This window comes from Copadichromis virginalis, linkage group LG8 (genome assembly GCF_057382275.1).
Source record: "Copadichromis virginalis isolate Kocher_CV1m ecotype Utaka linkage group LG8, C_Virginalis_male_GT1.1, whole genome shotgun sequence".
NCBI classification, from domain to species: Eukaryota; Metazoa; Chordata; class Actinopteri; order Cichliformes; family Cichlidae; genus Copadichromis; species Copadichromis virginalis.
In genome coordinates, this window is record NC_140625.1 from 22014353 (window position 1) to 22041676 (window position 27324).

At 40.5% G+C, this 27324-nt stretch overlaps 1 protein-coding gene across 2 annotated transcripts in view; it reads left to right on the forward strand.

The window, feature by feature from the left end:
• Window positions 1–27324, forward strand: part of dock1 (dedicator of cytokinesis 1) — a 199328-nt gene that overhangs the window by 23181 nt on the left and 148823 nt on the right. The window contains exons 2-16 of one of the 2 annotated variants that reach the window (XM_085466543.1): window positions 3758–3841; window positions 4161–4201; window positions 4338–4393; window positions 5189–5285; window positions 8088–8236; window positions 8840–8975; window positions 11086–11243; window positions 11496–11577; window positions 12080–12215; window positions 13381–13453; window positions 15919–16058; window positions 17445–17570; window positions 19078–19202; window positions 22056–22154; window positions 22587–22659. In XM_085466543.1, coding sequence (XP_085322669.1) covers window positions 3758–3841; window positions 4161–4201; window positions 4338–4393; window positions 5189–5285; window positions 8088–8236; window positions 8840–8975; window positions 11086–11243; window positions 11496–11577; window positions 12080–12215; window positions 13381–13453; window positions 15919–16058; window positions 17445–17570; window positions 19078–19202; window positions 22056–22154; window positions 22587–22659 — 1575 coding nt within the window. The remainder of the gene's footprint in view (window positions 1–3757; window positions 3842–4160; window positions 4202–4337; window positions 4394–5188; window positions 5286–8087; window positions 8237–8839; window positions 8976–11085; window positions 11244–11495; window positions 11578–12079; window positions 12216–13380; window positions 13454–15918; window positions 16059–17444; window positions 17571–19077; window positions 19203–22055; window positions 22155–22586; window positions 22660–27324) is intronic. The other variant, XM_085466544.1, reaches the window with a different exon arrangement.

Consider the following 27324-nt stretch of genomic DNA (forward strand, 5'->3'; position numbering starts at 1 on the left):
GCTGGAACGATTTGCTTCACATTCTTTGCTAATTATTTGGCTTCTCATGCTCAAAAAGGCACAGGAAGGGACTTGCCTTGAAGTTAACAGTTGATTGTTGAGAGAGAGTAACATGATAACTAAAGTCTGCTAGTTGTTTAGTATTTGGTTTATCGAATCTGGATGTTATGAAGCTGAAACTTACTACAATGGAACCTGAAGGCTGTGATTTATTTCCTTTTGCACGTACTGTTTCCTGTTTGGTTGTGTTTAAGTATGAAAAACTACTATTGTAGTTTTCATTTTCTTTTACTTTACACAAACTAATGGCAGTTTAACCCTAATTATGTTACAAAAATTGGATAAGTTCCTGGGGGCCTTTTTATTCTGAAGTTGCACATTGACTCCAGTGCTGTATAATCCAAGCCCTTCCAGTGCTGAGAGCTGCCTTATGCTCCACACTTGTCTTTCTCTGTTGTCTGGAACTTCCTGGCTGTCTCTCTCTGTGTGCTTACAGCCCATGGGAATTTTACTCAAAACATCAAGAGGCTCAGTCTCTTCCCACTTTTCCGTGCACTTCCTTTCCCCTCTCCTTTCAAACCCCTCCTTCCTCAGCATACTGTGTTATCGTTTGAGTGTAATGGTATGTTGTGCTTCACGTGGATTAGTGCCAGTTATTAGTGAGTCCAAAGTGTAGAATTACAATCAGTCCAAATTTTAGACGATGCTGCTTATAATTGTGTAGAGGGCGTAGACTGCTGGCTAAGTGGAGAGTTCTGTAATCTGATTCCTCACTTGTTTCCTATGATGATAACGTTCTCCGAGTTTGCACAGCCTTATGCACAACGTTATGTATGGTAATGAGCCCCGTCCAAATGATGCTACTGTTTATCCCGTTCCCAGAAAATCATTTGCATGCCACACTCTAGGGAGAATACGGTCCACTTCCCCATCCTCTTCGTCTTCTTCCTCTGATGGATTTTCTCTTCCTCACTGCTTCCTAATTGACATCAGATTACTCGAGTATGCAAATACAGGTTTATGAGTAATCAGAGCTGTCATTTAGCCCCCCCCCCAATCCTCACGTGACAAGAAGCATTTTAGTTTCTCTGCTCAATTGCACCATCTTCTCTCATGTCAGAGTTTGATGGTCGTCACTCAGTCAGCATCTTCCCAGGGTGTTGTTTGTGTTCATTTTACAATTGTACCTCTTGCCCAGTGACGATTTTGCCAACTCTCTAAACTCTATTAAACTTGTCTCATTGGCACTGATTATAGAGTTCTCATTTACTGATAAAATGTCATGCTTTATCTTTTTATTGGAGCGGTTCGTGTCTTGTTTCTCCCTCGGATCACCTGCTGCTCGTGCTGAATCAGCTGGCCCTCTCGCCTAGTTTTAAACAAACATACATATGCAGTTGATGGCTTTACAGACGTTTCCAGCTACTCTTAATGATAGTTTAATTGAGCGCGCAGTGCATGCGGAGTGACTGGGCTACTCTGTGATGCCTCGACACAGATTAATCCCACCTCCCTTTTTGATGTTTTGTTGCTTTCTAGGCCTCTTGGTGCCTTTTGTATCTCAGTGTGGTACCATTGAATTCATTTCCTAGGGCCTTTGTTGCTCCATTGTCAGCCCATGGGTCATGTTCTGGTAGATTCAGTGGACTCGTTGGATTGTTCTGGGATGCGCAAAATGCACCGTGGATATGCACGCGTACATGCAAATACACACAGGCCTGAATCAAATGGGTACACATGCGTTTTTATGCCCTCTAGATGCAGTGAGGTTCTTTACTGCATGCACTGTAACGATTAAGGCTGCGTGCACATGCTGAACGTCTGAATTTGTCATTTTCTCTGCCACATTACCTCAGTGCTTTTCACACGTTTAGAGTATTCGTTGCTTCTCTGCAGATATTTTATTTGCCATGTGCTTTGTGACAAATGAATAGCTGAACAATATAATCACCAGCCTCAGTAACGAATATCACATCCTGACAATTAAGTGAGAAGCTGGTTTGAGTGGCAATAAAGCGGATACGCATCTCCAGCCAGCTTCGGTCCAAGACAGTGGGGTTAGAGTGCCTTCCAAAGCAGGTGGAGATCCAGCTTTGAAAGGTGTCATAGATCCAGCAGGTAGGGAAAACATGTGACAGAATAGGACAGGACCAAGGGGATTGTTATAAAATGTTCCGACTTATATTCTAGCTGACACACATACTGCTAATTTGAACTTTGCATAATCAAAGCTGCTTTGTAACTATGATCTGGCATAAATCACTAATTGTGTTCTTTAATGCTTTTACCTTATACAGAATTAAAAATCCCAATAATATCACAGTTATCATTAATTGCAAATTATCTGAAAATGACCTGGACTTTCCAGAAGTATTTAAATTGCTAACTGACTGTTTTTCAACATAAAAAGAGCTAAAATGCTGTGTGATAGTTTAATGAAGTACAGTGAACTCTTCAGATGGCAGGTAATTGAGAAAGGAAATGGTTGATTCACTTGCTTCACCATCGGCATGCTGGGAAGGCTCCAGTGCCTGCAGTGAGGGTCTGTTTTAATTAAGCAGTCACTCACCTCTGGAAACCTTTGTTGAAGCACCTCGGTGTGCCTGCTCTCAGCAGGACATGCACACGTGCCTATAGATGCACACAAACATGTGTCTCCACAGCCCCTGTCAGTTTACTTTTTATGCAGTGTGTGTGTGTCTGTGTGTGGGGGGGTGGGGGGCAATTGTGCACTCTTAGACAGACAGGTGCTGGGCTTGGCTGTTTGACAGTGTTTGACATATTGTTTACTGCTCACTGAATGAGAGAACAAGTGTCAACAGTCAGGATTTTATTGTCTTTATAATTTGACCTTGACATGTTGATGGAGCTCTGTGTGTGTGTGTGTGTGTGTGTGTGTGTGTGTGTGTGTGTGTGTGTGTGTGTGTGTGTGTGTGTGTTGGCACTGGATTCAGTGGCTTTAGAGTTAATAGCTTGCGCTCTATTGGTTGACTTCAAGAAACGAGTCCTTTAATGTCCTAATTGGGTATAAAATAGACATTAGATAGGAAGATTTACTTTTGCCAAGCTGATGTTATTTTGTTGCCCTACAACATATGTTTTCTGTTTTCTTGGAAGCATTGGAGACTTCAATAGATTTGTTGGAAATTTCAAAGGATCTGTGATTTGCTTTTTGATCTGCGTGTTAAAATGTCCACATTCGTTCTCTTGGTCTTTTAACATTCTTTTTCTTTAAAGTTGCATCATACAAATCATTTCAAACTTTGGTGGTTACTTTATTAATCATTACACATAACTGAATAATAACCGGTAGAACCCAACACAACTTTTTCTGTTATAAATTCATATGATTTGACAGGTTATGTTTGTCATTTTTCAGACAATTCTGAGAGCACTGTATATTTTTCTTAACATATAAATCATCTTCTTGTTGTTTGAGAGCAGTTTAAAAAAAATATATATATCAGGAACACGATAAAGTTACTGTCATCATTTTTGTTTTGGCATTATCCATATTTATTGGTTTGTTTTCAGTAGGTGGGAAAAAAATGTGTTGATATTACAGCGTTGAAGGTGCCAGGCCCAAGCATCACTGTGTTAGACTGTGTGGGTGGACATCCAGTATATGTGTGATGCCTCTACTACACATTGCAGTGGCACACAATTAGCGCCACAAGGGAGCCAAACACTTTATTGCCTTTTTCCTCCTGCTGTAATATCTCCTCCTCTTATATTGTCTTCTCTCGTCCTTCTCCAGCAATCTATAACTACGATGCCCGGGGAGAGGAGGAGCTGTCACTGCAGATCGGAGACACAGTGCACATACTTGAGACATATGAAGGTGAGAACAGGCTTACTGATGCCACGTTTAATCGGAGCTGACACGACAACATTGGACATCGGCTTTTCTGTCAAGTTTTTGTACATTTCTAAGAATCAATTGTGTGATAATGATATTTAGTTGCTGTAAAGGCAGGCGATAGTAATCCCAGACCCATGAGTTGGTCTGATGTTTTGCATCGTGGAAGAACTGTTATTTCCTTCTTTAGTGTCATCCTTTATTTAAACAAAAGAATGTTTAGTGGAGCAAACTGTGATTTGTTTTAGGAGGGTTTTTTTTCTCCTTGTGTAACATGGTTTGTAACCGTTCTCCTTATTAGACTGGTACAGAGGCTATAGGCTGAGGAGAAAATCCAAAAAGGTGAGCAAAAAACTACATTTTAAACACTTAAATTTGCTACTTACACATTTGAACTTTACAACATCAGTTTTTCAGTTCTTCAAATGCTCTTTCGGCTTTTACACTTACGTCTCTTTTCGATCTCTTTCTCTTCCAGGGCATATTTCCCGCTTGCTACATACACCTGAAAGAGGCCACGGTCGAGGGCAGCGGGTCAGTACTGCTAAGTCAAATTTCTGAATGCTTCTTTATTATATTATATTTATCAGGAGCAACAAACAGTGTTAAAGATGGCACCAGAGATCAAACAGGAAGCAAGTATATAACAAGTTTTTTAGTTGATAGATCTGCTGAGAAAATTAGGGACTAGATAAAGTGCAAGTTGTTTGTAGACACCCTCGGAGGTTGTTTCAGTGGAAAGGTCTGCGCTTGATGTGATGTGACATGTGTGTTCGCTTTGGCACAACTTGCGGCGCTGTTTTTGTTTTGGTCTGTCTTCTTTGATTTCACCAGCACAACACAAAGATGAAACCCAAACTTCAGAATCTTTGAATTAAATTGAGAATCTTTAGGCGCTGATATGTTTTTAATAGTTGGATTTTACTGATATAGTATAAGGAACATATATGTGATGATTACGCTCGACGCTGAAATCTCTCTTCTTCTCACACAACTTGTCCGTTTATGAATCTTATACCTATGTTATACTTTGTGCGTCCTTGACTATTTAATGGTCTACTTGGGTCTAAGTGATGACGTGACTGTGTGGATTTATCCACCTGTTACAGCTGCTACAATACAGCTAACTGAGAGAGAGAACTTCCAAGAGAACTCCGAGCAGAATGGAGTAATATAACAAGAATACCTACTTGTCCATGCTATCTGCAGCTCTCTTTGTGTGTAAGGGAGTATAATCCTGGCCTTAATGTGGAGAGGAAAGGGCAGACGGGACACAATCACTGTAAAAAAAATAAATAAATAAAATAAAATCATTCTTTGTCACTGCAGGCAAAAGGAGACAGTCATTCCCACTGAGCTGCCCTTGGTTCAAGAGGTTACCACGACACTGCGGGAGTGGGCTACAATATGGAGGGACTTATATGTGGTAAGCCAACCTTTGCTCCTCCAGTGGAAACACACACACATTAATAAAATGATAATGTGCATTATTTTATGGTTTATTTGCCCTTTTTTGTGTTTATTTCTATTTCACCAATTGTTTTTTGTCATATTTTCATGTTTATTGGTAAATACTATTTGGAGGATTTCCTGTAAAATACAAAAAATCTATTATTTTATGCTGACTCAGTGGCTTTAACAGATTTTTGCTTGTAACCAGCTTACCTGGACTCACTTGTATCTATAGAAATAAAAGAAAATGGGTAAGAGAAAAACATAAAAGTATAAGACTATAAAAGAAAAATGGAGTCACTGTGCCGTCACCTATTGGTTAGCAAAGCCCTGTTATGAAGCCATAAACACAGCAGTTTGCTTGGTACCAATAAATCCCCAGCCACACAGACCTAGAGGCCAGTAGGTGACCCCTACTAAGAAAAAAAAGTGTATTTCCCCAACACCAACCCCCTAGCAAATTGCACTTAGAATTTCGTCATTTAGCAGTCGCCGTAGGTCACAAGAACTTTGTGTGGTTTCCAGGGGAACATTCAGCAGTTTCTTGTTATCTTGCTGTTTTAAAACTGGACATGACGACTGAAGTGTGCATTTAACTGAAAAATTGAGGGATGCTGAGTGCTCAGATGCTAGCAACTTATCACATGGTGAAACATTAAATGTTATCGTGTTCCTAGGCACGAGTGAGGGCTATAACTTATAGGGTGAAGTGATGTTGTATATTCAACATGAATCTAAACCGATTCAGTCCATAAACTAATCTTGAAACTGTTTACTAGGGCGATAGACAGGGCAGGGCTATCCTTCCACAGACTTCTATAAAATCGGTGTTGTTTTACAACAGGGGTGTCCAAACTTTTTTCACTGAGGGCCACATACATAAAAATATAGGAGGGGCTGGGCCACTTACTAGAAATTAGGTATATAACCTTAACTTTAGTGTATTAAAGTTAGAAAAATCACTTAAAAGTGGTCGAATATGTTATATTGTTGAATATAATTAAAGACGAAACTGCCTTCATCACAGCTTTCCATAAATGGATCTTTATTGATTTATTCAGAAAAAGCTTTGGTAGCTCATTCTCAGAACAGCAGCCTCAGATTTCTTCTTAGACAGAAGATTTACAGCACAGAGAAAAAACAACAAAGGGGAAAATGGGACGAGTACATTTCAAGTTTGTTATTTAAGTTATTAGGCTTAGCAACACACCTATTAACGTTCGTTTGAAACCGTTATCAACATTAACAGACTGAACTGGACTTAATAACAGGAGTGCATATATTTTAGTAAATTATTCTGGTGAGTATCAGCTGCGCTGGGTATGTAAATCGGGCCATCCAGCTGCGGTGCTGATCGTATGCCACTCGTGCCAAAAATCCGGACAAATGTCACTTGATCAAGGAGCAAATCTGCATCAGATGAGATCAGCTGCCTACATGTGCGTGCGCTGTGCACAGCGGTGTGTACTCTGTGTGTTAACAAGAAAAGCGCATATAAGAAAGTTGTGCGCAAAAGCACGGTAGTGACAGAATTGATGCGCATTATTGATATTTGAAGCATGTGTACCTGCACATTAACACACGGGTACTGTGGAATATATGTTTTTACTCACCTAAAGCGCTCGTGCTCTCGTCCACTCCCCGCAAAAAAATAGCAGCTGTGCGGCGTCTGTGGCATCGGTGCTCTCATCGCATGCGATGGTGTAAAAATCAAAAGCACAGCTTTATCAGACAGTTGCAGTTTAATGTTGGCTGATGAGTCTTCAATGCGTTGCACAACCGTATCTCTGGACATGCTGACGTTGTTGAAGTCCTGCACTTTTTCCGGGCACATTATTTCGGTGACTTTAACGAGGCAGTGTTTTATGAGGTCTCCATCTGAAAAAGGCTTGCCATGTCTTGCGATGAGTTGGGCGACCTCATAGCTGGCTATTGTAGCCTTTTCCTGGACCTTTTGAGCACGAAAAAAATACTGTTGCTGACCACGCAGGAGAGCTACCCTGTGCTTTAATTTCTCCTCTCGCTCAGCACCAGTGTAGGATGCATAGGCCTGATGTTTGGTTTCATAATGACGTCGTACATTATACTCTTTCATAACTGCCACAGTTTCAGTGCAGATCAAACAGACACACTTCCCCTTGAATTCTTTGAAGAAATATTCGCTCTCCCACCGTGTCTGAAATTTTCTGCATTCACTTTCTACCTTTCGCTTCTTTGGTTCTGCCATGTTTAGTAACTTGGGGTACATTTCTTCTGTGATTGTCCTTTTTGGTGGAGCAACTGCCTTGATCAACAGTAGCTCCCCCTGGTGTTAAAACTAAGAAGTGCAATACACTTAAGCAAAAGTTGAAGTGCGGGCCATATTCTATTCTATTTATAAAATTATTTGCGGGCCAATTAAAAATGGACCGGAGTTTGGACACCCCTGTTTTACAACCATGGGAGTCGCCCTCTAGTGGTCATTACATTTGCTTCACTTTTTATGCCTGGAAGCTACATCCATCTTATATATACAGTCTTTACATGACTTCTTTAATAAATAAAAGTTACATTTAAACTAAAATAAGTATATCAAAAGTGTAGAGACACACTTTCAACAAACATTGCGGATACACAAAAAAGGTTTTTATTAAGTCATCATCTTCCCTGCCCTGGCTGGTGCTTATCACCACATTATAGCCAAAAACTGAGGTGCAAGTTTCTACTAGAGTTCAAACTTTTTTTTCTTAGCTTTTCCTAATGTGTCTAAGCTGTACATTGTTGTTCTGCCTAACAGGGAGACAAGCGTGAGATGTTCAACTGTGTCCGTGACATGATCTACGACCTCATCGAATGGCGTTCACAGATTCTGTCCGGCACCCTCCCACAGGACGAGCTGAGTGAGCTCAAACAGAAAGTCACCTCCAAGATAGACTATGGCAACAAGTGAGTCTTCAGCTGTGAGAGTGTTTTATATTTTTCCTTCTCTCCCTATGGCTTATATCCCTTTATCCTCAAATCTATCCGGAAAAAACAAGTCTTGTTGGAAGAGGTCAGCAGTGTCAGTCAATAGAAAATGACAGGTCATCACTTAGCTTGAGAACAAACTGATGGGGTTTAGCTTCAGCAAACTGCACTGTATTCCATCATGAAATGACAGCTCTTGCACTATCTGCAGTGGGCCTAGAAAATCAGTTGGAAATGAAAATCGTGAAGCTCTTTTCTGCTCCTGTGATGAAATTTTGAACCTTTGGCCAGGTAGAGAAATGAATTTTCCCTCAGAAGCAAGTAGTGATCAGCTGATGAAATGCAGCACTGAGTATATGTAGACATATACTGTTGTTTTTTCTGGCTCCCCTGCATAGCAGAAAGATAGGTTTCGAAAGAAAACAGTGGAGCCGAGGTTATGAATATGAAGTAGAATTTGGGCAGGAAATAAGGTGACAGGAGTACATGTTTATAAATAAAATGTGTTGTTTCCTTTCTGACAAATGCACACTGTCTTGGTGGGTCTGAGCGCTTGTTAACTCTACCCTCTATTTATGCAAGGTACCTGGATCTTGATCTGGTGGTCAGAGACAAAGATGGGAACATACTGGACCCAGAGCTCACCAGCACCATCAGCCTGTTCAGGGCACACGAGGCAGCTTCCAAACAAATTGAGGACCGGATCCAAGAGGAGAAGGTAAACAGACAAACTCAGTAGAGAGAAAAACTGAATATATTACTGTTATTTGCTTGTTGGAAAGACATTTAATTTGCAAGTTTTTCGATTCTGAAATTTACTGTTGCCAACTTTGTGACTTTTCATAAACCAGCAGCAGCTATTTTTTAAGTGGCTAGCAAATATAACAAATCCAGGGAGTTTAAAAAAAACAAAACACTTTTGTTGGTATGTAGTTTAGCTGTCCCGCTTCTGATATCAGCAGAAATCAAAGCACAGCACCAGTATCTCTAGTTAAGTCTCATTTAGCAACTCCTAATGATTATTATTGTTCTTGTTCAGCACTACTGAACCTCCAAGGCCCAGAATATGGTATTTGGGACAGCTCTATTATCCAGATACTATATTAAAGCTTAGCAAATGCCCATTAGCGCACAGTGTGAATGAACACAGATCACATCATGATCTTGTTCCTTCTGCGTCATCGAATCTCAGCTGGTCAATCAAGCACGATTATAGTGTTTGCATTAAAAAAGAAATAAAAACAAGAAGGGTAATCACAGATTTCCACAGTAAGGACATCTGACAAAAGTTGTTTGGTTTTCTGTGCAGTTTGGGCACAGCTGTTTCAATCTTTCTTTTTATTACTTACTTTTTTATGTCACTGTAAAAGATGATGAGCTGGTCTTCTGCAATAATATCTGCCATTCTTCATCCAAAATAATATCTGTAATTTTAGCCACGAAATGGCTAAGATTAGTGGTGATGTGACTTTAGCTTCCATGGTACACCCCTTTGGTCCAGTCTCAACTACTAGATAATCTTTACTGATTCAGTTAGCAGTAGTTTTTGTGTGCCTTAGACCAGCGGTCCCCAACCCCCAGGCGTGAGTCGTTCGGTACTGGGCCGCGAGAGTTGATGCTTGGGTATGAAATTTATGGTTTTTAGGGTTATTATCGTTAACACGGTTCCCCTGCGTTTTTTCCCCGTGTTGAAGTTGTGTGTCTTATTTTGAAAGGAATATTTCCGCGTTACCATAGCGATTAGAGAGCAATAAGGAGCAGAGAGGAGGATGTTACTCTCAATGTTCAGGAGGACGCTGCTAATAAAGTTACACAATTGCACAGTGAATTTGTGTTTATTATTATAATTATAAAATACCACAGTTTGTGTCTTGGTCATATAATTTTATTTTGTTGTATTTATCCGCGACACCTTAAAGGCCGGTCTGTGAAAATCCGCTGCTATAGACTGTTCACCTGAAGCGGATGTTTCACTGTATCCAGTACCTCAGTTAATGACAAATTACAGCGACATTCCCTGTGATTTGTGTTTATTGCTAAAGTGTGCGTGTGTGTTTTGATAGCATGATAAAATGCTAAACTAAAGGGGTTAACATGTTAAACACATCAGCCATTGGTATGATAACACTGTCACTGCCTCTTTTTAACCCATCTGTACTGATGCACATCCATACAGATTGTTTTACCGTTCCGTTTTCCAAAAAGATGACCTAAACCACTTTGATTCAATCTGCGATGGGGTTTTGGCATTTGAACAACTTTGGATTAAAAGTAGGACAAATTGAGCCAATCCTGGTACACTAAAATGCTTGATTTCTTTAGAAAGTCAGGAGCCGTGCCAGATTCCCAATCTATTTTACTTGGCTTATCAGTGGTGTGCCACACCTGAATGTCAGTTTGCAGTATGTAGGGAGTGCCAGCCACTAAGTGCCCTGCAGTTATGTGGTCTCATCGTACGTGACCTTTCCTTTGGAGGTCTTTAATGCATATGGATGGCCAATAAGAAAGTGTCCAGGTCAACACGATGAATATTAATGACGTGACCGCAGCATATTTTTGAAGGACGCTAGGGAATAGGTTCTTTTACTGTATATGCAGTCCTGGAGATCAAGTAAATGTAAAGGCCTTTTTATTCAATGTGAAAGATATTAGGAGCTTTTTAACTTGTTAGATTTTTTTTGTGTGTGTGTAAAAAAACAAAAACCAACCACAGTGGCTAGTCTTAATCCAATGTACAGCTGGCATCAGCACTGTTTCTCTCTCAATACACTGCTGCGCATGAACAACGTGTGATACTGCTGATTCCCCTCCGTTTCTCTGTTTCTCAGTCTCAGAAGCAGAATATTGATCTGACGAGGCAAGCAAAGTTCGCTTCCACGCCAGCTTTCGCCCTCTTTGTGACTCTGAAGAATGTGGTGTGTAAGATTGGCGAAGATGCAGAGGTGCTCATGTCGCTTTACGACCCAGTGGAGTCCAAGTTCATCAGGTAAACCCTTTCATTTATTCACGCTTCAGGATTGTGACAGCAAATTATTGTGTTGAGCTGCTCAGCTGAGGAGTGTTACATATACCTCCAGCATTAGTCAAGCAGACTAATGTCTGGATTAACATTCAAGGTTCTGTAGCTCTGAAGGAAACTGATGTTAATGCTGTTAATCTCGGTGTCTGAATTCACTGTATTGTTTTTGTTTCACCTGTGAACGTCATGCTCCTCCCCCCTGACGTCTCTCCCTTACAGTGAAAACTACTTGGTAAAATGGTCAAGCTGTGGCCTAGTAAAAGACATCGACCAGCTTCATAATCTGCGGGCAGTCTTCACAGTGAGTGTTTGGATGTGTAAATGCATGTGATTATAGTGTGCGCACACTCGCCTGTAGTTCACTGTTTATTCAGCCATGTTACGAAGCACGTGCGAGCCTGTTTGCAGAGCCTGTATTTGTTAAGCTCTCTCAGAAAGAGCCCAGCTTTCTGTATGTATTTACTAAGACCTCTATCTGATGGACGCCCAAGGGCAGAAGGGTCAGTGTGAGCCCACTGGGAGGACTTTCCAAGGTTTGGAAAAATGAATCTGTGGACACAATCACATATGTTGCTGAAGCAATTTGCGGTAAAATGTTTGGCTTTTACGTAAACTCATTTTCACCGCAGAAAGTGCTATTAATCGATCAGATAAAGGCTGCTGTCAGATGGGGCTTTAAATCCAATTGTGTTTTCCAGAGGATTTTCATCCCTATGTTGTACAATCTGATTGAAACAGCCCGGGATTTGTAGTGACCCTAAGGCGCTTTGTTAGAACTTTTTTTCTCCTTTACACCTCTTCAGGACTTGGGTAGCGAAGATCTGAAGAGAGAAAAGATCAGCTTCGTGTGTCAGATTGTAAGAGTTGGACGGATGGAGCTACGAGACAACAACACCAAGAAGCTGACGTCAGGTCTGAGAAGACCCTTTGGAGTGGCAGGTACAGAAGACAGCACGGAGACTTCATGATAATCTATTGTTCTAAAGATCTGCGTGAAATAAGCTGCTCTGTATAGAGCCCCGGCTTTGCTTGAATATCATAATGTGTACCAGTTCTTGTTTTGCATTGTGGTAAAAGTAAGTATTGTGCCTTGCGTGGCTGAGTAAATATATTTGGGTAAAACTGAGAGGTTTCCAGCTAAATGAAAGGGGGGGGGGAGAGAGAGAAAGTTTTGATTTATTGCCTGTTGGCAAGCTGCCAGGCGTATCGTAAACTAATTAGATTGCCATTTTGCCCACAGTTATCCAACAGAGAAAATTACGCCCCTCTCTTGGTGTCTTTTTTTTTTTCCTTTTTCCAGTGCCACTTGAGGGGAAGGTAAATGACAGCCTGATTTATGATGGCCTATCTTTAGACATCATCATTATTTGCCGCTGTACACAGCGTGATGGAACGCTTTTTGAGATTCGCTCTTTTTTTAGGCACAATTATAAAGGTTTGCTGACTCTCACACAGCTAAGGTGACCTGCTGTAAACTTTGGCGTCAGTGTCATTTTTATGTTTGTGTTATCTTTAGTTGGTCTGTCCAACAGACAGACTTGAGAATGCATTTCCTGTTTCGTCGGCAAGCTCTGCTGTCAGGTTTTTCCGACTCAAATGCCTGCATTCAAACGCGCAAACAAAGCAAACTGGAAAAAAAAAAAAAATAATCATGCGTCTTGTTGTAAAGAAGGACTCATCATTCTAGCATCTAACATAATTCTGTTTAATATTACACCATGAGGCTGCTACTCGCATCCTTGCGGTGGTATCTTATTGACATATTGTGATAACTCTACTCAAAGCCGTATGCTATGTCACCTTATGATCTTCCTGTTCATTTCGCTGTAACAGCTATTTAAAGAAACTTCATTTCATATTTAATCATTGTTTGTTTTAAGCTTCAAAAGGCTTGTGCACATCGTAACCACTACTCAGATTTTCTCCTCACAGCTCAGCCTCTGACTTAATTAGTGCTCATCAAAGAAAATCCCAACATTGGCTGAGACAGCTTTTACCCCCTGATGTGGCCCACCATGCAGTTTTCTGGATCTCTTTCATAGCCACGCTACACTCTGCAGGCCTTGAGAACGTTTTAACCCCCACCTCTCTCCTTTTTCCACAGTAATGGATGTCACTGACATCATAACAGGCAAAATGGACGACGAGGATAAGCAGCACTTTATCCCATTTCAGCCGTAAGTGCATTGTGCTGAAGCACAAAATAAATCACATTTAACATAGAGGTCCTTTAAGTTTTGGATAAACTTGCCAAAAAATAAATAAAAGAAGCAAGACTGATACATTTTATGGCTTAAAATTTCATCCATTATTTTAGGTATACACTGTATATCCGAAAAGGTAGTGTCGTTTTTCTTTCTACAAGTTTTGTCTCCTTGACGCCAGATTAGAAGGGGTTTTAAGACTGTAACACTCCCCTATTCCCCGCTGACTCAATTAAGGCAATCTCATTAACTGCTACCATTTTTGTAGGATAGTGTAAAGAGGCAGAGCAACCTTTTTTCTTAACGTGATTTCCTGCATAATTGAAATGCCTCACATTCAGGCAGTTTAGCTTGCTGATCACCTCACTTAATGGGCTTATCTGTGAGCATAAATCATGGAAATTAGAGGAGGTTTTACAAGGAGTTATTTATGTCCAAGTGTGAATAATTGCCATTCAAAAACAGAGCAAGTTTTGAAACAGAAGCTTAATAATGTGTTTTCAAGGAAGCGAGGGAGCCGTTTAGAGAACGTGACACAGTGGTGTGATTTAGCTTCTGGCAGCCAAACAGAAATTTAAATAGGTTAAATTGGCAATAATCTTACAGACATTAGATTTGAGACTCAATTGAGTTGTTGTAAAAAAACAAACGAGCTGTACTGACATGTCAATTCAGTAATAAACGATAGTTGAGTGGCAGGAAAAAGAATGACAGCTATTGTGAGATACTGAAATTGACGGATATTCTCTGTTTTAGATTAATGATGTTAGCCAGCCAAGTCCCTAATTTAAAGGCATCCTCTTGGGCTCCAGGAAGTTCATATAGTGACTGGCCACTTTATTAGTTACACCTTGCCAGTATCAGTTTAGAAGCCCTTTTGCCTTATTCTTAGTTGCATAGGTTCATCAAGGTGCTGCAAAATTTGCATGATAGCATTACAGTTTCTGTAGCTTTGTCAGCTACACATCCATGATGCAAATCTCCTGTTCCACCACATACCAGAAGTGCTCAACTGGATTGAGATCTGGTAACCGTGGAGGCCAAGAAGTACAAATAACTTGTTATTTTCAAGTCATTTGAGCTTTGGGGCGTGGCTCGTTGTCTTGTTGGAACAGCCATCAGAAGATGAGTACACTGTGGTCATAAATGGACGGAGATGGTCAGCTACAATACTTGGCTGTGGTGTTTTAGCGGTGCTCAGTTAGCACTAAGGAGCCCAAAGTGTCCCAAGAACTTGAAACTTGGATACAAGGCAAGATGGATCAATGTTTTCATGCTGTTTACACTAAATTCTGACACTGCCCTCTGGGTGTTGCAGCAGAAATTAAGACTCATCAGATCTGGCAGCAACAACCGTGTCATGTTCAAAGTCTCTTAAATCATCTTTCTTCCCTGTTCTGATGCTCATATTGAATTTCAGGAGGTCGTCTCGGCCATTTCTACATGGTTAAATGCACTAAGTTCCTGCCATGTGTTTGTCTGATTAGATATTTGTATGAACAACCAGTGGTGTAACTAATCAAGTGGCCACTCAGTTTTGACATTTTGAAGGTTAAAGGTAACATAATTTTAGAAATGCAAATTTAAGTCAAAATCTGTCTTTTGGTGGTTGTTGTACAATGTTTGAGTGAATTCAGTGTCTGAATGTGCAAATGTTTGTTGTTGCTTATTCATCTTCCTTGCTCGGGCTGATTTTGGTTTAAGATGGGAGACACTGAAAACAGTGCGAGGGGCAGAGATTCTTTATTGCTTCCTCCGTGCATCACTACAGTCGTCTTCTCCATGCTCATCTCCTTCTGCTTGTTAAGAAGCCTCTACACAGCAGACGCCATCTTTGCTCACAACACACTTTCCTGTGACAGCTGCCACACATGTGGTGCCTCCCAGATCACATCTGCTACTTTTTATGCTCTGTGCATCAGCTGTTTCAATGAATTTGTTGCCCTACGGAGTACAAAACATGTTATACTTGGTACTTATATTTAAGTGTTTTTCTGATGCTAAGCAGAGTGTGTTTCTGAGATTGGATTTTTTCTGGGGTTTTTTAGAGGGGGGGGGGGTTGCATCTTTAAAAATAAAAGGGAAAAAACCCCAACCAAGATCAAACTTGGGAAAGTCAGCATTCACTCTGATACTGTTGCTCTATGGATACTGACTGGACTTAATTTCCTAAATGATCATTTTTCTTTGTGTTTCTTTCATGACCCATCCTGGCTCGCTGTTAACTGCTAACAAGTGGCTTTGTGTCTGTCATGGTATTCGCATCACTCTTCGGTGTGTCTCTCTTTTCTCTCTGTCTGTCCCTCATCCCACTCCCCTTCTTACAACCATCACTTTATGGCTCTTCCTGCCCCACTCCTCCACCTTCTCCTCTTCCTCCTCCTGTTCCTGCCACCTCTCCTTCTCCGTGGTGTTTGCCTGGTGTGTACGTACTGCAGGCTAGCGTTGGATGACGCCATTCGCCACAAGCAGCTGAACATCTCCCGTTTTTCACCCAGGGTGGCAGGGGAGAATGACTTCCTCCAGACAGTCATCAACAAAGTTATCACCGCCAAAGAGGTCAATCACAAGGGCCAAGGTACAGTGCAACAGTTCTGATAGAGGAACCGAGGCCAAGGAAGAAACTCGCCTCACTACATCGGGCGTTTGTACACTTTGTACAGGCGACGGAAAAACTGTTATAAAATTATTATTTCTTTCTTTTATTTTCTTCTTTCATTTAGGTTTCATTTAGTCAAGAATTTTTCTTTTAATTCAAAACATCAGAAAAAAGCCCAGTTTTCTGTCAAATTGTCCTTGCCATCGTCACCTCACATGAACCAGGAGAAAAAAATCTATTTTATCTTTTGATTAAATCAGATGCTGCTAAAAATCTTTTTTTGAAGTCAGTGCAAGCCTTATTTTTTTGTTTTAGATCTTTTTTTGTACAAGGTACTATTAACCCCAACATACTTGCAAGGCAGTAAAACTGTTCCACTTGCTAATGAAAAACACAATTTACTCTTAGCGCTCACACCATAAATTACTGCTCACACTATAAATAGTCGGTCTCATCGCCAGGACTACAGTATCCAAGCGATCCAGCTGTTAATTAAGCTGTTGAGACTTTTGTGAAGAATGGCGCTTATCAAGGACTCGACATCTGTGCTGAGAAGAACAACCTTCACCATCTGAGGGATTTGTGCTGCTGAGGAGGGGAAATAACATGACAGTCTCCATGGTGTTGTCACGCCCAATGAAGACGTACTTGGATAAATGTCAGGTCTGCCCTGACCCTCGCTGGGAAGAACAGTGGAGTACTCGCAGCAGCTGTTTCGGTCATGTCCGCATATCAAAAGACTTCCAGCTAACCTAGTGAGGGATTTGTCACTCATAGCAATAAGGGGCCCATAAAGTGTAAGTGAATAAAGTCTCTAAGGTTCACAAGGACCACTCATTCTTGTGGCCTGTGAACAAGGGCACTACAGACTGCTTTCATTTGATCCATTCAGTCATTTCTTCTTCAAAGCTGTGACTCTGTGGGTCTTTTTTTTTCCCCCCCTAGAGAATATTAAGAGTGAGTGAAGCCACCTTTAAATGTGCTTACAGAGCTGAAACTGGCTTGCCATGCATTTTGGAAAAAGAGCCAAGGATTTCTCCCAATCAGAAGAAAGTCAGAGCAGCTACTGGTGTCAGATTGTTTAAAAAAAGAAAAAAAAAGAAAAATTAAAAGACTTGGTACAAACAGATGAAATGAAAACAATATAGACTATAAATAGTTCAGAGATTTTCTCTCTAATACAATAAAACCGTACTTGTGTCGTAGCTTTTAGTCACAGCAGCTTATCACACCCAACTTTGAACCAAGCAAAACGCACAAAAATGAATCACTTTCCCTAGAGTTGATTCATGCCTCTTTACCCGACTCCTCATGACATACTGCTTTACTTGATGCCTCACTTCCTTTTCTTGTTTCCATTACCAGGCCTGTGGGTCACTCTGAAGCTGCTTCCTGGAGACATCCATCAGATAAGAAAGGATTTCCCTCACCTTGTGGACCGATCAACAGCCGTGGCTCGCAAGATGGGCTTCCCTGAGATAATTATGCCAGGTTTTAAAAAGCTTCCCCTTTGCTGCCTGCCTAGAAAGTTCCCTGGCTAAATGGCTGAATGCTTTCAGTGGGGTTCATAACCCTGTTACAGAAAAAAGTCAGGATTCAGTGTAAAATGTAAATAAAAACAGACCGAAATGATTTGAAAATGATTGAATCCCCATATTTAATTGAGAAGCTCGACAATATTTAATAAAAACATTTGGACGAGGGCAGGTGTATGACCGTCTCGCATCACCTCTGATATTCTTTTTGCGAAACACCCTTAAAGGATTTTTAAGACTGGCTACACATTTCATATTAGAGCAACATTCTTCCTTGATATAAGATTGGAAGCGACTCAGTCTGAAGCCTCCTTTGTTGTATTTTTCATTTCACAGTTCTTCAAATGTTCTCAGTTGGTGACAGGCCAGGACTGCAACCCTGTGTCTCAGACAAGCTGTGATATACTGTGCTTTCTCAGCATGGCGCTTAACTGATCAGGTCTCCAATAAAGCAAAGCGATGCACAATTGTATTCCTTTGCTGCCTGTCAGAATTTACTAATTGTAATATTGATGCTTTGTAGCTGATGGAGTAACCTGAAATTAGGCTCACCACCATGAAAAAGACACAATGTGGAAGGTGACACGTCCAGCTCCAAAATAGATTTTTCAGCATTAATAGTGCTTCCAAAACTTGTACAAGTTGTGCATTAGTACACCCTCATAGCATCATGTGCACTGATAACATGCTCTCTTCAAAGAGAGACGAAAGGCTTTCATATGTTTATTGGTCAGATCACAAGACAGATTTCCATGTCACCTCAATACATCATAAATGAGCTCTGGCCCAGAGAAGGATCCGGTTCTTCTGCGTCTTCTTGATATGTGATTGTTTGCATAGTGGAGTTTAAACTTGCATCAGTGGAAGCAAGGAAACGATGTGTTAACTCACAATGGGTTTGCATTTTTAATGCAGTGCTACCTGGGAGATCCCAAATTCTTAAGTTTTTGTAGTATTTCCCACAGAGCAGTGAGCCTTTCCCATAATACTCTTTTTATACACAGTGATGCTACTAAATAATTTAATGAATTGTCATTTTTTTCACCCAGCAGGTGTTTTCTTTTAAAATTTTCAGTTGTCCCTGTTCAGTTTATAAAAAAAAGAGGATCAAACTCAAAATGAACATTTATTTAAAAGTATTTATTTATAGTAGTAGTATTTATTTAAAAAAAAAAAAAAAAAGTAGTTAAATATGGGGTTTAATTGATTTGCAAATCAGTGTTTTGTTTAGATTTTATCCAGTGTCCTACTTTACTGAAAACTGTTGCAGTTCATAAAATATTTGTAATACAGAAAAAACCCAAGACATTATTTATTTAATGGGGCAAAGTCAGTCATGCATATAATATCCAGTGTTGCTGTAATATTAATATTATTGAAAAGGATAAAACTGAAGCCCTAAGAAGCGTCGAAGCGTTGGTGGTTTCTCATTTCTTGTTTTTGTTTTTCTTTATTTCCTAAAGGGGATGTGCGAAACGACATCTACGTGACTCTGGTTCAGGGGGATTTTGACAAAGGGAGTAAGACAACCCCCAAAAACGTTGAGGTGACCATGTCGGTTTATGATGAGGACGGCAAGAAGCTCGAGGTACGACCGAGGAATGTTAACCTACTGCTTTGGTATTTTTCCTGTGCTCTCAGCATTCAGGACACGAGTGCTGTAACCAAGTGGTTTCTCAGACAGACTGTGATATTACCCGGCTTCCTTTAGTCTCACACTGCTCAGCACTGCGCTTAACTGACCAGGTCTCCTATAAAGAAGAGTGATACACAGGGAAACTGTATGTCTTTGCTGCTTGTCAGGATTTACAAGTTGTAATATTGTTGCTTTGTGGCTGATGGAGAAGCCTAAAATTTGGCTCACTACCATGAAAATCAGCCGTTGTCAGAGCCAGTAACAAACTCAGGCATGTGGACAGGCAACGTGGGCAGCATAATGATGATGTGAAATCAGCATTTTTCTTCTGGTATAATTAATTACCTTTGCTAATGAAGTTAGAGGGATCATTTCTCCCCTGTCTAATTGTTTGTAAGCAAGCTGTCTCAAAATCTGTATTTTTTTTTAATGCAATCTGCAGCGCTTGGTAAAAAAATCTGTTAATTAATCTTACATCAGAGGAATAATCAATTCTTGAGTAGCTTCTGCTTATAAATTGTATTTTTATAGAATGAGGATTGGAATCTCATGTGCACTTGTTGAGTTTTTTTTTTTTTTTTTTGAATACCCATCAGAATATATAAGATGCATAGATAAGCTGTTACACCTACAAAGCAGATCATTTGGTCTTGCAGGGAGGTGCAAGTATGACATTTGAGTGAAACCAACACTTAATGTAGGTGCAAGCTTATTCTAAGAATTCTAAATATTAGCAGTTGTTAACCTCAAACAGCAGTTGAGAACCTACCCCATATACACTACTGACTTCTTAAAGTCTATTCAAATATAAGAAGTTAACAGCAACAATACAGGTAACATCTGTTTTCTAGTTTATTGTCAGTTACTTTGAATTTGATTTGAATTAAGTAACTTAACTTTTGGATTGGCCTTTGGTATGCTGTGCGGCAGACTTATTGCAGATTTGTTTTAATAAACCACATCGACTTTAATCAGTCATACCTAAATTTTAGCCACTGACTGAGTCATAACCCTCGATCAAGTAAACTGAATTTTATACAAATCAATGCAGCCAGGTATGAGAGAGAGACTTTTCGAATTTGTAGCGCTCGATGAAGCAAAACTGTGTGTATTTTAGTGAGAGTGCGATAAAGAGAGATTTCTCAAATAGATTAGGGAAGCATATAAGACATAAAAGACATTTATATAGTGTCTCAAGCTTTTTAGAGCAGAATGGTGGTGGAAAATTGTACCATTTCCTCAAGTTTCACATTTTTAGCTGTTAAAGTTTCTTTAGAAGAAGGAAACGCTGCAACTTTTTGAAGCAAGAACCTAGTATGAGACAAATACAGCTATGATAAGCTGAAGCGGATACAAATTTGATGTGTGAATTCCCACCCTGTGTCATTATGTTTCGCTGAAGGTCTGTGTTCAAGGCTGTCTGAGCCTTTGCGGTATAATAAATAAAGTCAGTGACAGTAGAGAGCAAAGATCAAGAGAGATCGATCCTATCTAGAAGTGTTGTCACCATGTTGCTGTTGCATTGCAAAAGCTCCCTTGTTGCAAGAAATGCAAGAAGTGGTTAAATTCTTCCTTACCCTTCATGGATTTGATGGGCTGAAAGTCTCTTTCTTGATAATGAAACTTGGTTTTTCGGCTTTTATTCCAAAATAAAAAATGTCTTGTTTTCATTTTAAAGATGTATATGTATGTACTAGGCACTTGAAATAACTCTCTCCTCACACAGAGTTTTTTAACAGGTTAAATTTGTGTGTTTTGCTTTTTGTGTGTTTTTTTTCTTTTCATTTCTGCCTCCCTCAGGCTTCTGATCCTCTCTATTCTTCTCTGTCCATTCTTCTCTTTCCGTGTGACTTTCTGCCTCTGGTGTTTGTCATCCTTCCTCTTTCCTCCAAATCCTACAGGATTTGTGGAGGCTGGACAGTAACTTTTTATTACCTTTGACTTTGATTAGCACCCCTCCAGAACTTCTTCTCACCTGTAGTTAGACCCTAGCCACTTTCACCCTCTGTGAAATCTGGAGCTGTCAGAAACCCTGGCCACTTAGAGAAGGAGCAGCACTGCTAGAGCTACCACCTGCCCCCCAGAGCATGGCTGGGGGAGATGAGGTCTGTTATTCCTCATAATTGCTGGTTGTCAGAAACCATTAGTGTAGGAGTATTTCAGCAGCAGTACACTAGCAGGCCAGGGAGTCAGCTGGAGTAGTGGGAGGAAAGAGGTAGGCTGGCTGAACACAGATTGATCGAAAACAAGGCGTGCGCACCATCCGCTGTCACTCCATCCCTCTTGGCGAATCCTCAAGTGGGGCACGTAGTATTTTACATACGCACCCTGACCTGTTGTAGAAACGCAGCGGACCCGCTAGGAAGACCAATTTACACGTTTGGATCCATCAGCACCAGCTGGTCTGCTTCCCTGCTCTTGGCTTCCTTCCACGTCCTGCTGCATGGGAGCCACTGCTGCTCCTTCTTAAATAATTAATTTCTAATTTATTTCTTATTTCCACAATGCTGTCATGAGATTGACAGGCAGCACACAGGTGCTCATGCACAAAGCGCATCCAGACTTTTAAAGGCCATTCTGCTAGATTAAGGCTTTCTGCTCCAGGGGCTCTGCTTTATGAAATAAGTGCTAGTCAATTTCCCACATACTGTGAGCGTGCCAATATTTTGACAGAGTGATGATAAAGCAGTTCACCCATCACAACTATAGCACTTTATGCGAACTAAAAGCTAAGCAAGGATAACCAGATAACCAGTTATATTGTCTGACTACCTAATTGCTCTGTGTCTTTTACCTTTTATCTAGAATGTGATCTTTCCCGGAGCTGGAGATGAAGGGATCAATGAGTACAAGTCTGTTATCTACTACCAAGTAAAGCAGCCCCGCTGGTTTGAAACGATAAAGGTTTGTTTTTCTGCTTACTTCTGCCACTTAACGGTTTTTTCTTTACTCTTCTAAATCATTTTATTTTACCTTTACCTTGATACCATCCCCTTCATGTAGTTTCCAAAGTTTTTTCATTACGCCGCAGGCTTTTATTGCCAGTAATTTCTATCACAAGACTTTAGTGGCAAATGCGGTGGTGCAAAACTGTATAGAAGAGTGAAGTTATTCATCACACTTAAAGAAAGGCAAACTTTCTCTCAATTCCTGAAATCCTATATAATTATATAGCATTTTTTTGCAAAAGTGTTGCAACATGTGAGCTAATTTCTGTACAGCATAAAATCCAGGAAGTTTAGAGTTCACTCTGATTTCAGTTTGTCCTTATTTTCTGTGAGTGTGTGTGTTTATGTTCCTGGCTGTCAGCCAATCCTCTTCCGTCCTTTGTCTTAGGTTGCTATTCCCATTGAAGACGTGAACCGGAGCCACTTGCGGTTCACCTTTCGTCACCGCTCATCACAGGACTGTGAGTATAAATGTCAGCTTGTGAATAATCAGTTTTTCAGATGACCAACTGCACAGTTGGCTCCTAATCTATCCCCAGCAAATATAATGGAAGATATCCAAACCAAGCAGATGTGTTGCACAGTGATAAATACTTTGAAGCTCACCCTTTGTCACATTAATCAGAGGTATTAGTCTGTCCCCCGCACAAAGCAGCATCATGGAGTGGCTTGTCAGAGACTATGGCTGGGATGTGAAAAATGCCTGAGGGGACATATTTGTTTATTGGGACCAGTGTCTAGCTGAATGCAGCCAGCGTTGTACGCCCTTCTGTTTTCTGTTTTTTTTACACCCTTTCTAATTTTCGGGGTGTAAAGGTCAGGGAAGCCTGGCAGTGGTAGTTCTGCCAGCCCATCTGCCTGCCACATGGCAAGGCTTTCCTACAGCCACAGGAGTGGTGCAGGAAAAAGGGTTTGGGGAGCATGACAGGTGTATACAGTATATACAAAGCAATCAGCTCAAATGGCACAGAAGGCAGAGCAGAACTTGGAGGACGTGAGGATTGGAAAGTATACCCTTTCGCTAATCTGCAGCTGCTGTCATCATCTACTTCCAAAATCCTCTTGCTTTGTTTGCTTCTCACCTGCATGCAGGTGGTTTGGAGGAAATTGCCAGGTCTCAGAGCTCAACGCTGGCTTATAATCCACTTGGAGAGCCTTCTTGTCATGCTCGGCACCTTGCTTCTCTGGAGACTAATGCTGTTACGAGACATGCCTTTGAAACTCTGACTTGCTGTTATCTTGGTGTAACGGTTACTTTAGAAACTGGCTCACCTCAAGTGACTCTGGGACTGCAGGGACATGCTGATTCCGCCAAACTTCAACTTTTCTCTGACAATTGACAATAGCGACATGTTAAAAAAGGTGTAATAGCTGGATTCTTTGGATTTGTGCATGGTGAACTGCTGCTGCTGGTGAATGTGCTTACAGTATAGAGACCAGGGTTTATTTTATGTTGGGTGTAAAGGTGATATTCCTATGTACATTGATCTAATTTTATCCATGTTTAAGATTGTATGCATCCGTGCAGGCATGTATTTCTATAATTTTCTGACCAACTTCTCTCACTGCCTCACTGTCGCTGTGTACGACTTAAATTTTCATCTCAGTTTGCAATAGATTGCTTTTAAGAGCAGAATAACACCTCCTGAAACTAGCATATTTGCACGTAATATCACAGACATACCGCAGACCGTACCAGAGGTCTGATCCAGATCTAGAGAGGGCATTAAGGGAAAACTCTAAGCTCGATAACCCGAAGAGTGAAGAAACTCATTTTTCATTTCACAGAGGAAGTTAACGTAAAGTCTGGGTCAGACTCTCTGAACCTAATATGCTCAATGAAACAAATCCTTACTCATCCACTCTTGCTGTGCTTGAAGGAACTATCCAACAAACCGTTAGATTTTCTCGTTTGTACAGTCGATATCAAAGCACATAATAGAATTCATTAATTTCCAATGTTTTCCATCCTTTAGACACGTTAAGATCTCATAAGACTACCTTAAAGATAACTGTTTTTGTGATCTGTCATCCATGTTGGCCATAGACTGCAATCTACGGTCGAGTCTTACTCAGATCAGAGTAAAATCTCTCTTATATTTTTTTCTATTACTGGGAGTGTCTGAGTTCAAGATACTTACTAGATTATCAGCCAGTTTCTCTACGCTGAAAACTTTAAAGTGCATTTCTATAGTGATCACTGTTTTAAATCTTTATGACGCTTTGTTCACTGATCCGTGTTTCACGTGTCTAATCCTTTGCCATACTGTGATTGGTTACAGTGTGGGAACATTCTTTATATACTTAAATATGCCATTTGGGAGATTATGTGAATATTTTTGAGCATGCACTGGGTAAGGTAGTGCTGTCCACCCACAGTAATGTGTGCTGTGTAGCCCAAATGCAAAAGCACAACTGCTGCTGGTAAGTGAGAAAGGGTGATACATTGGGAAGCTTATTTTCCCCACTTCAAACATCAGCAGGAAAGGTTCATTTGAATGCGTTGATTATTGACCATAAGTACCATACAGTACAATACAGTTTTATTTGTATAGCACATCACATCAAAATAAATCAATTAACAAAATACAGGTCAGGTACTACCAGTAGCACAGACAGAAGCGAGGCACTAATAGACCAGAAGAGTGAGGTAAAAATAGGTATCGGACCTCAGTTCAGAAGGAAGGTCAGTTCATAGATACAAAATATCAACTAAGAAGTTAATTAGATTAGAGGGCACTAACTGGTTGGGAAGGCCAGGTTAAATATGTTTTCAATTGTGATTTGAAGGATTGGATAGAGTCTAAGGCACGAATAGTGGGGACGCTATTCCAAAGATAAGGTGCAGCTGAAGCACAGGCACGATCGCCTCTGGTCTTCAGCCTAAACTTAGGTTGGGCCAGGAGTAATTGACCTGATGATCAAAGCGACATAAGTGTGTGTTTATCAGTTGAACAGCTAAAATGGTACTGTCCAAACCTGCATTGCTCTTATTAACCTTTTAAACTCTTTTTTTTTTTTTTTTTTTGTGTTGACAGTGGCTGTATGACTGTTCTGCAAGTGTTTTTGATATAATTATTGTTATATATAAGGAGCAGTGCACATTAATTAACATGAGCGTTTAGGTCCATTATGTAAATGTGCCAGATTTAGTCATACAGGCTCATTTTAATACACATACCGTTTCAGATTGATGCCACTAATAGAAAGAAACGGAAAACAAAAGATCTAAGGTTATCTAGGCACATATAAGGGATCGAAACAGATGAATGATAAAACAAAAAACACATCAGTGGACAATCAGTGAAAAACAGCGACGTAAAGTGACATTATTTTAGACTATGACAGTATGTTGCGCTGCTCAATAAGAAAAGACTGACTAACAAAAGCTCTTTTTCTAAAAGATACTGTATAATCCCCTGTAGGAAATGCTATGCTGTTTAGAGATGTAAAAATAAACTCTAGCATATCATATTAAATTTAATATGAATTTGATAATACTTATGATTTTCATTTAAAGTATTTAAAGGGAGTACAAGCTCGCTAACTTGCAAGCTATTGATAATCAGCTGTCAGCTGGCGCAACCTTAACCTGTTGCAGGGCTCCACTGATGATCATACATGCACTTAACTCAGTGGGAACAACCTGGTTTAATTGTGTGGTTTCTAGCATACCTATTACCTGTGCTATAATCAGCCACTTTCTTATATTAATATTAATATTTGAAAGGGTGAACAAAGATGGAACAGCTGTGTGTACGGGCATAGATTTTTGTTCCTTAACCTCTCTACATGTGATTAGTTTGTGATGAAAAGCAGTGCAGATTTAGGCTGTCAGGCCTTTGTATTGCCTGCCTGCGCTGTCATGTGGCCGTGTCCTTCCTGCTTCCTTCGATGTGCTCCTAGCTAGAGCTGAACTTTAAGGGGATACACAGAGTGACAGAGCTGCTCATCAAGACCACTAGTGGAGCTCATGTGTTCAGTATCTCAGCCCTCTGGTTGAGAATTAGGCCAGCTCGAACACAGTGCGTCAGAGTAGCACTCTAACATTGTCAGGCCTCATCAGGCTGATGGCTGCTGTCACAGATGCTGCCGTAGCTGTAAAAGATTCCTGCCATCTTTTCACTTTTGTTTCATCTGTCTTTATGCCTCTGCTTCGTGAGTCAGGTAGGCTTTAAAATGTGGAACAGTTTAGTCAACTAAATTTGAAGTGACAGCCCACCTTAAGGGGGAAATTTGCGAAACTTGCACACAAATCGGACTTCGATTGGTTTAAAGAAAGTAGCTCTGTCCTGAAAGTGACCTTTTTTGTCCAAATTAAGAGTTTTCAGCTCTGTGCCCTTTAGGAAGTCACTAATACACTTGGTATTATTGGATGGCATGCCTACAGTGTTCTCCCTCCACTGGTTCATCTCAGCCTAGCAATTATTCACCGGTGAGTTGCGGGCAGCAAACCAATGAGGGGATTTATGCAGATAGAATGCAAGATATATACTTCGATGAATCACGTCTCCCTGCGCGTAAATCCGAGCTTGTTGATCCGCAATGATGATGTATGTGGCCCCATCCAAAGTCCCGGTTACAGGACAAAGTCGTAACTCTCTTCCTTGTTTATGCAGCGCTTCCACTCAACATTCCCAATCACACATGTGTCTGCACTTGCACACATAAACCACGAGCATCTTTCCTCCACTCTTACAGGATTATACAAATTGGTCACAGCTGCAGCAGAGCACAAGTGCAAGTGTTTATTCATTTGATAACAGCAAGTGTACATTAATCCAAAGCCTGCCACTTGAACAATATTCCTTTTTGTAATTAGCAGGTTTTTTTATTTCATTTTAAGGCACATATTGTTATATAACAACCAACTGTGATTGCATCTCCCACGTCCCTCGCATTATATTATGCACAAGTCCTTCAAACCTATGCATAATTGGTCTCAACAGTCGGCGCGCGTACATTTGCTTCACTTCAGGGTGAAAAATAAACAGTTCACGGACAGATGCAGCCATAGCATTAATAAAGACATCAGAGGGGAACAGTAGTTTCTTGTGCTAACTCAGGAGCTGACTCAGGGAGTGTAGTGCTGAGGTCAGCGTTTGGATTATCACTTCTTTCAGACT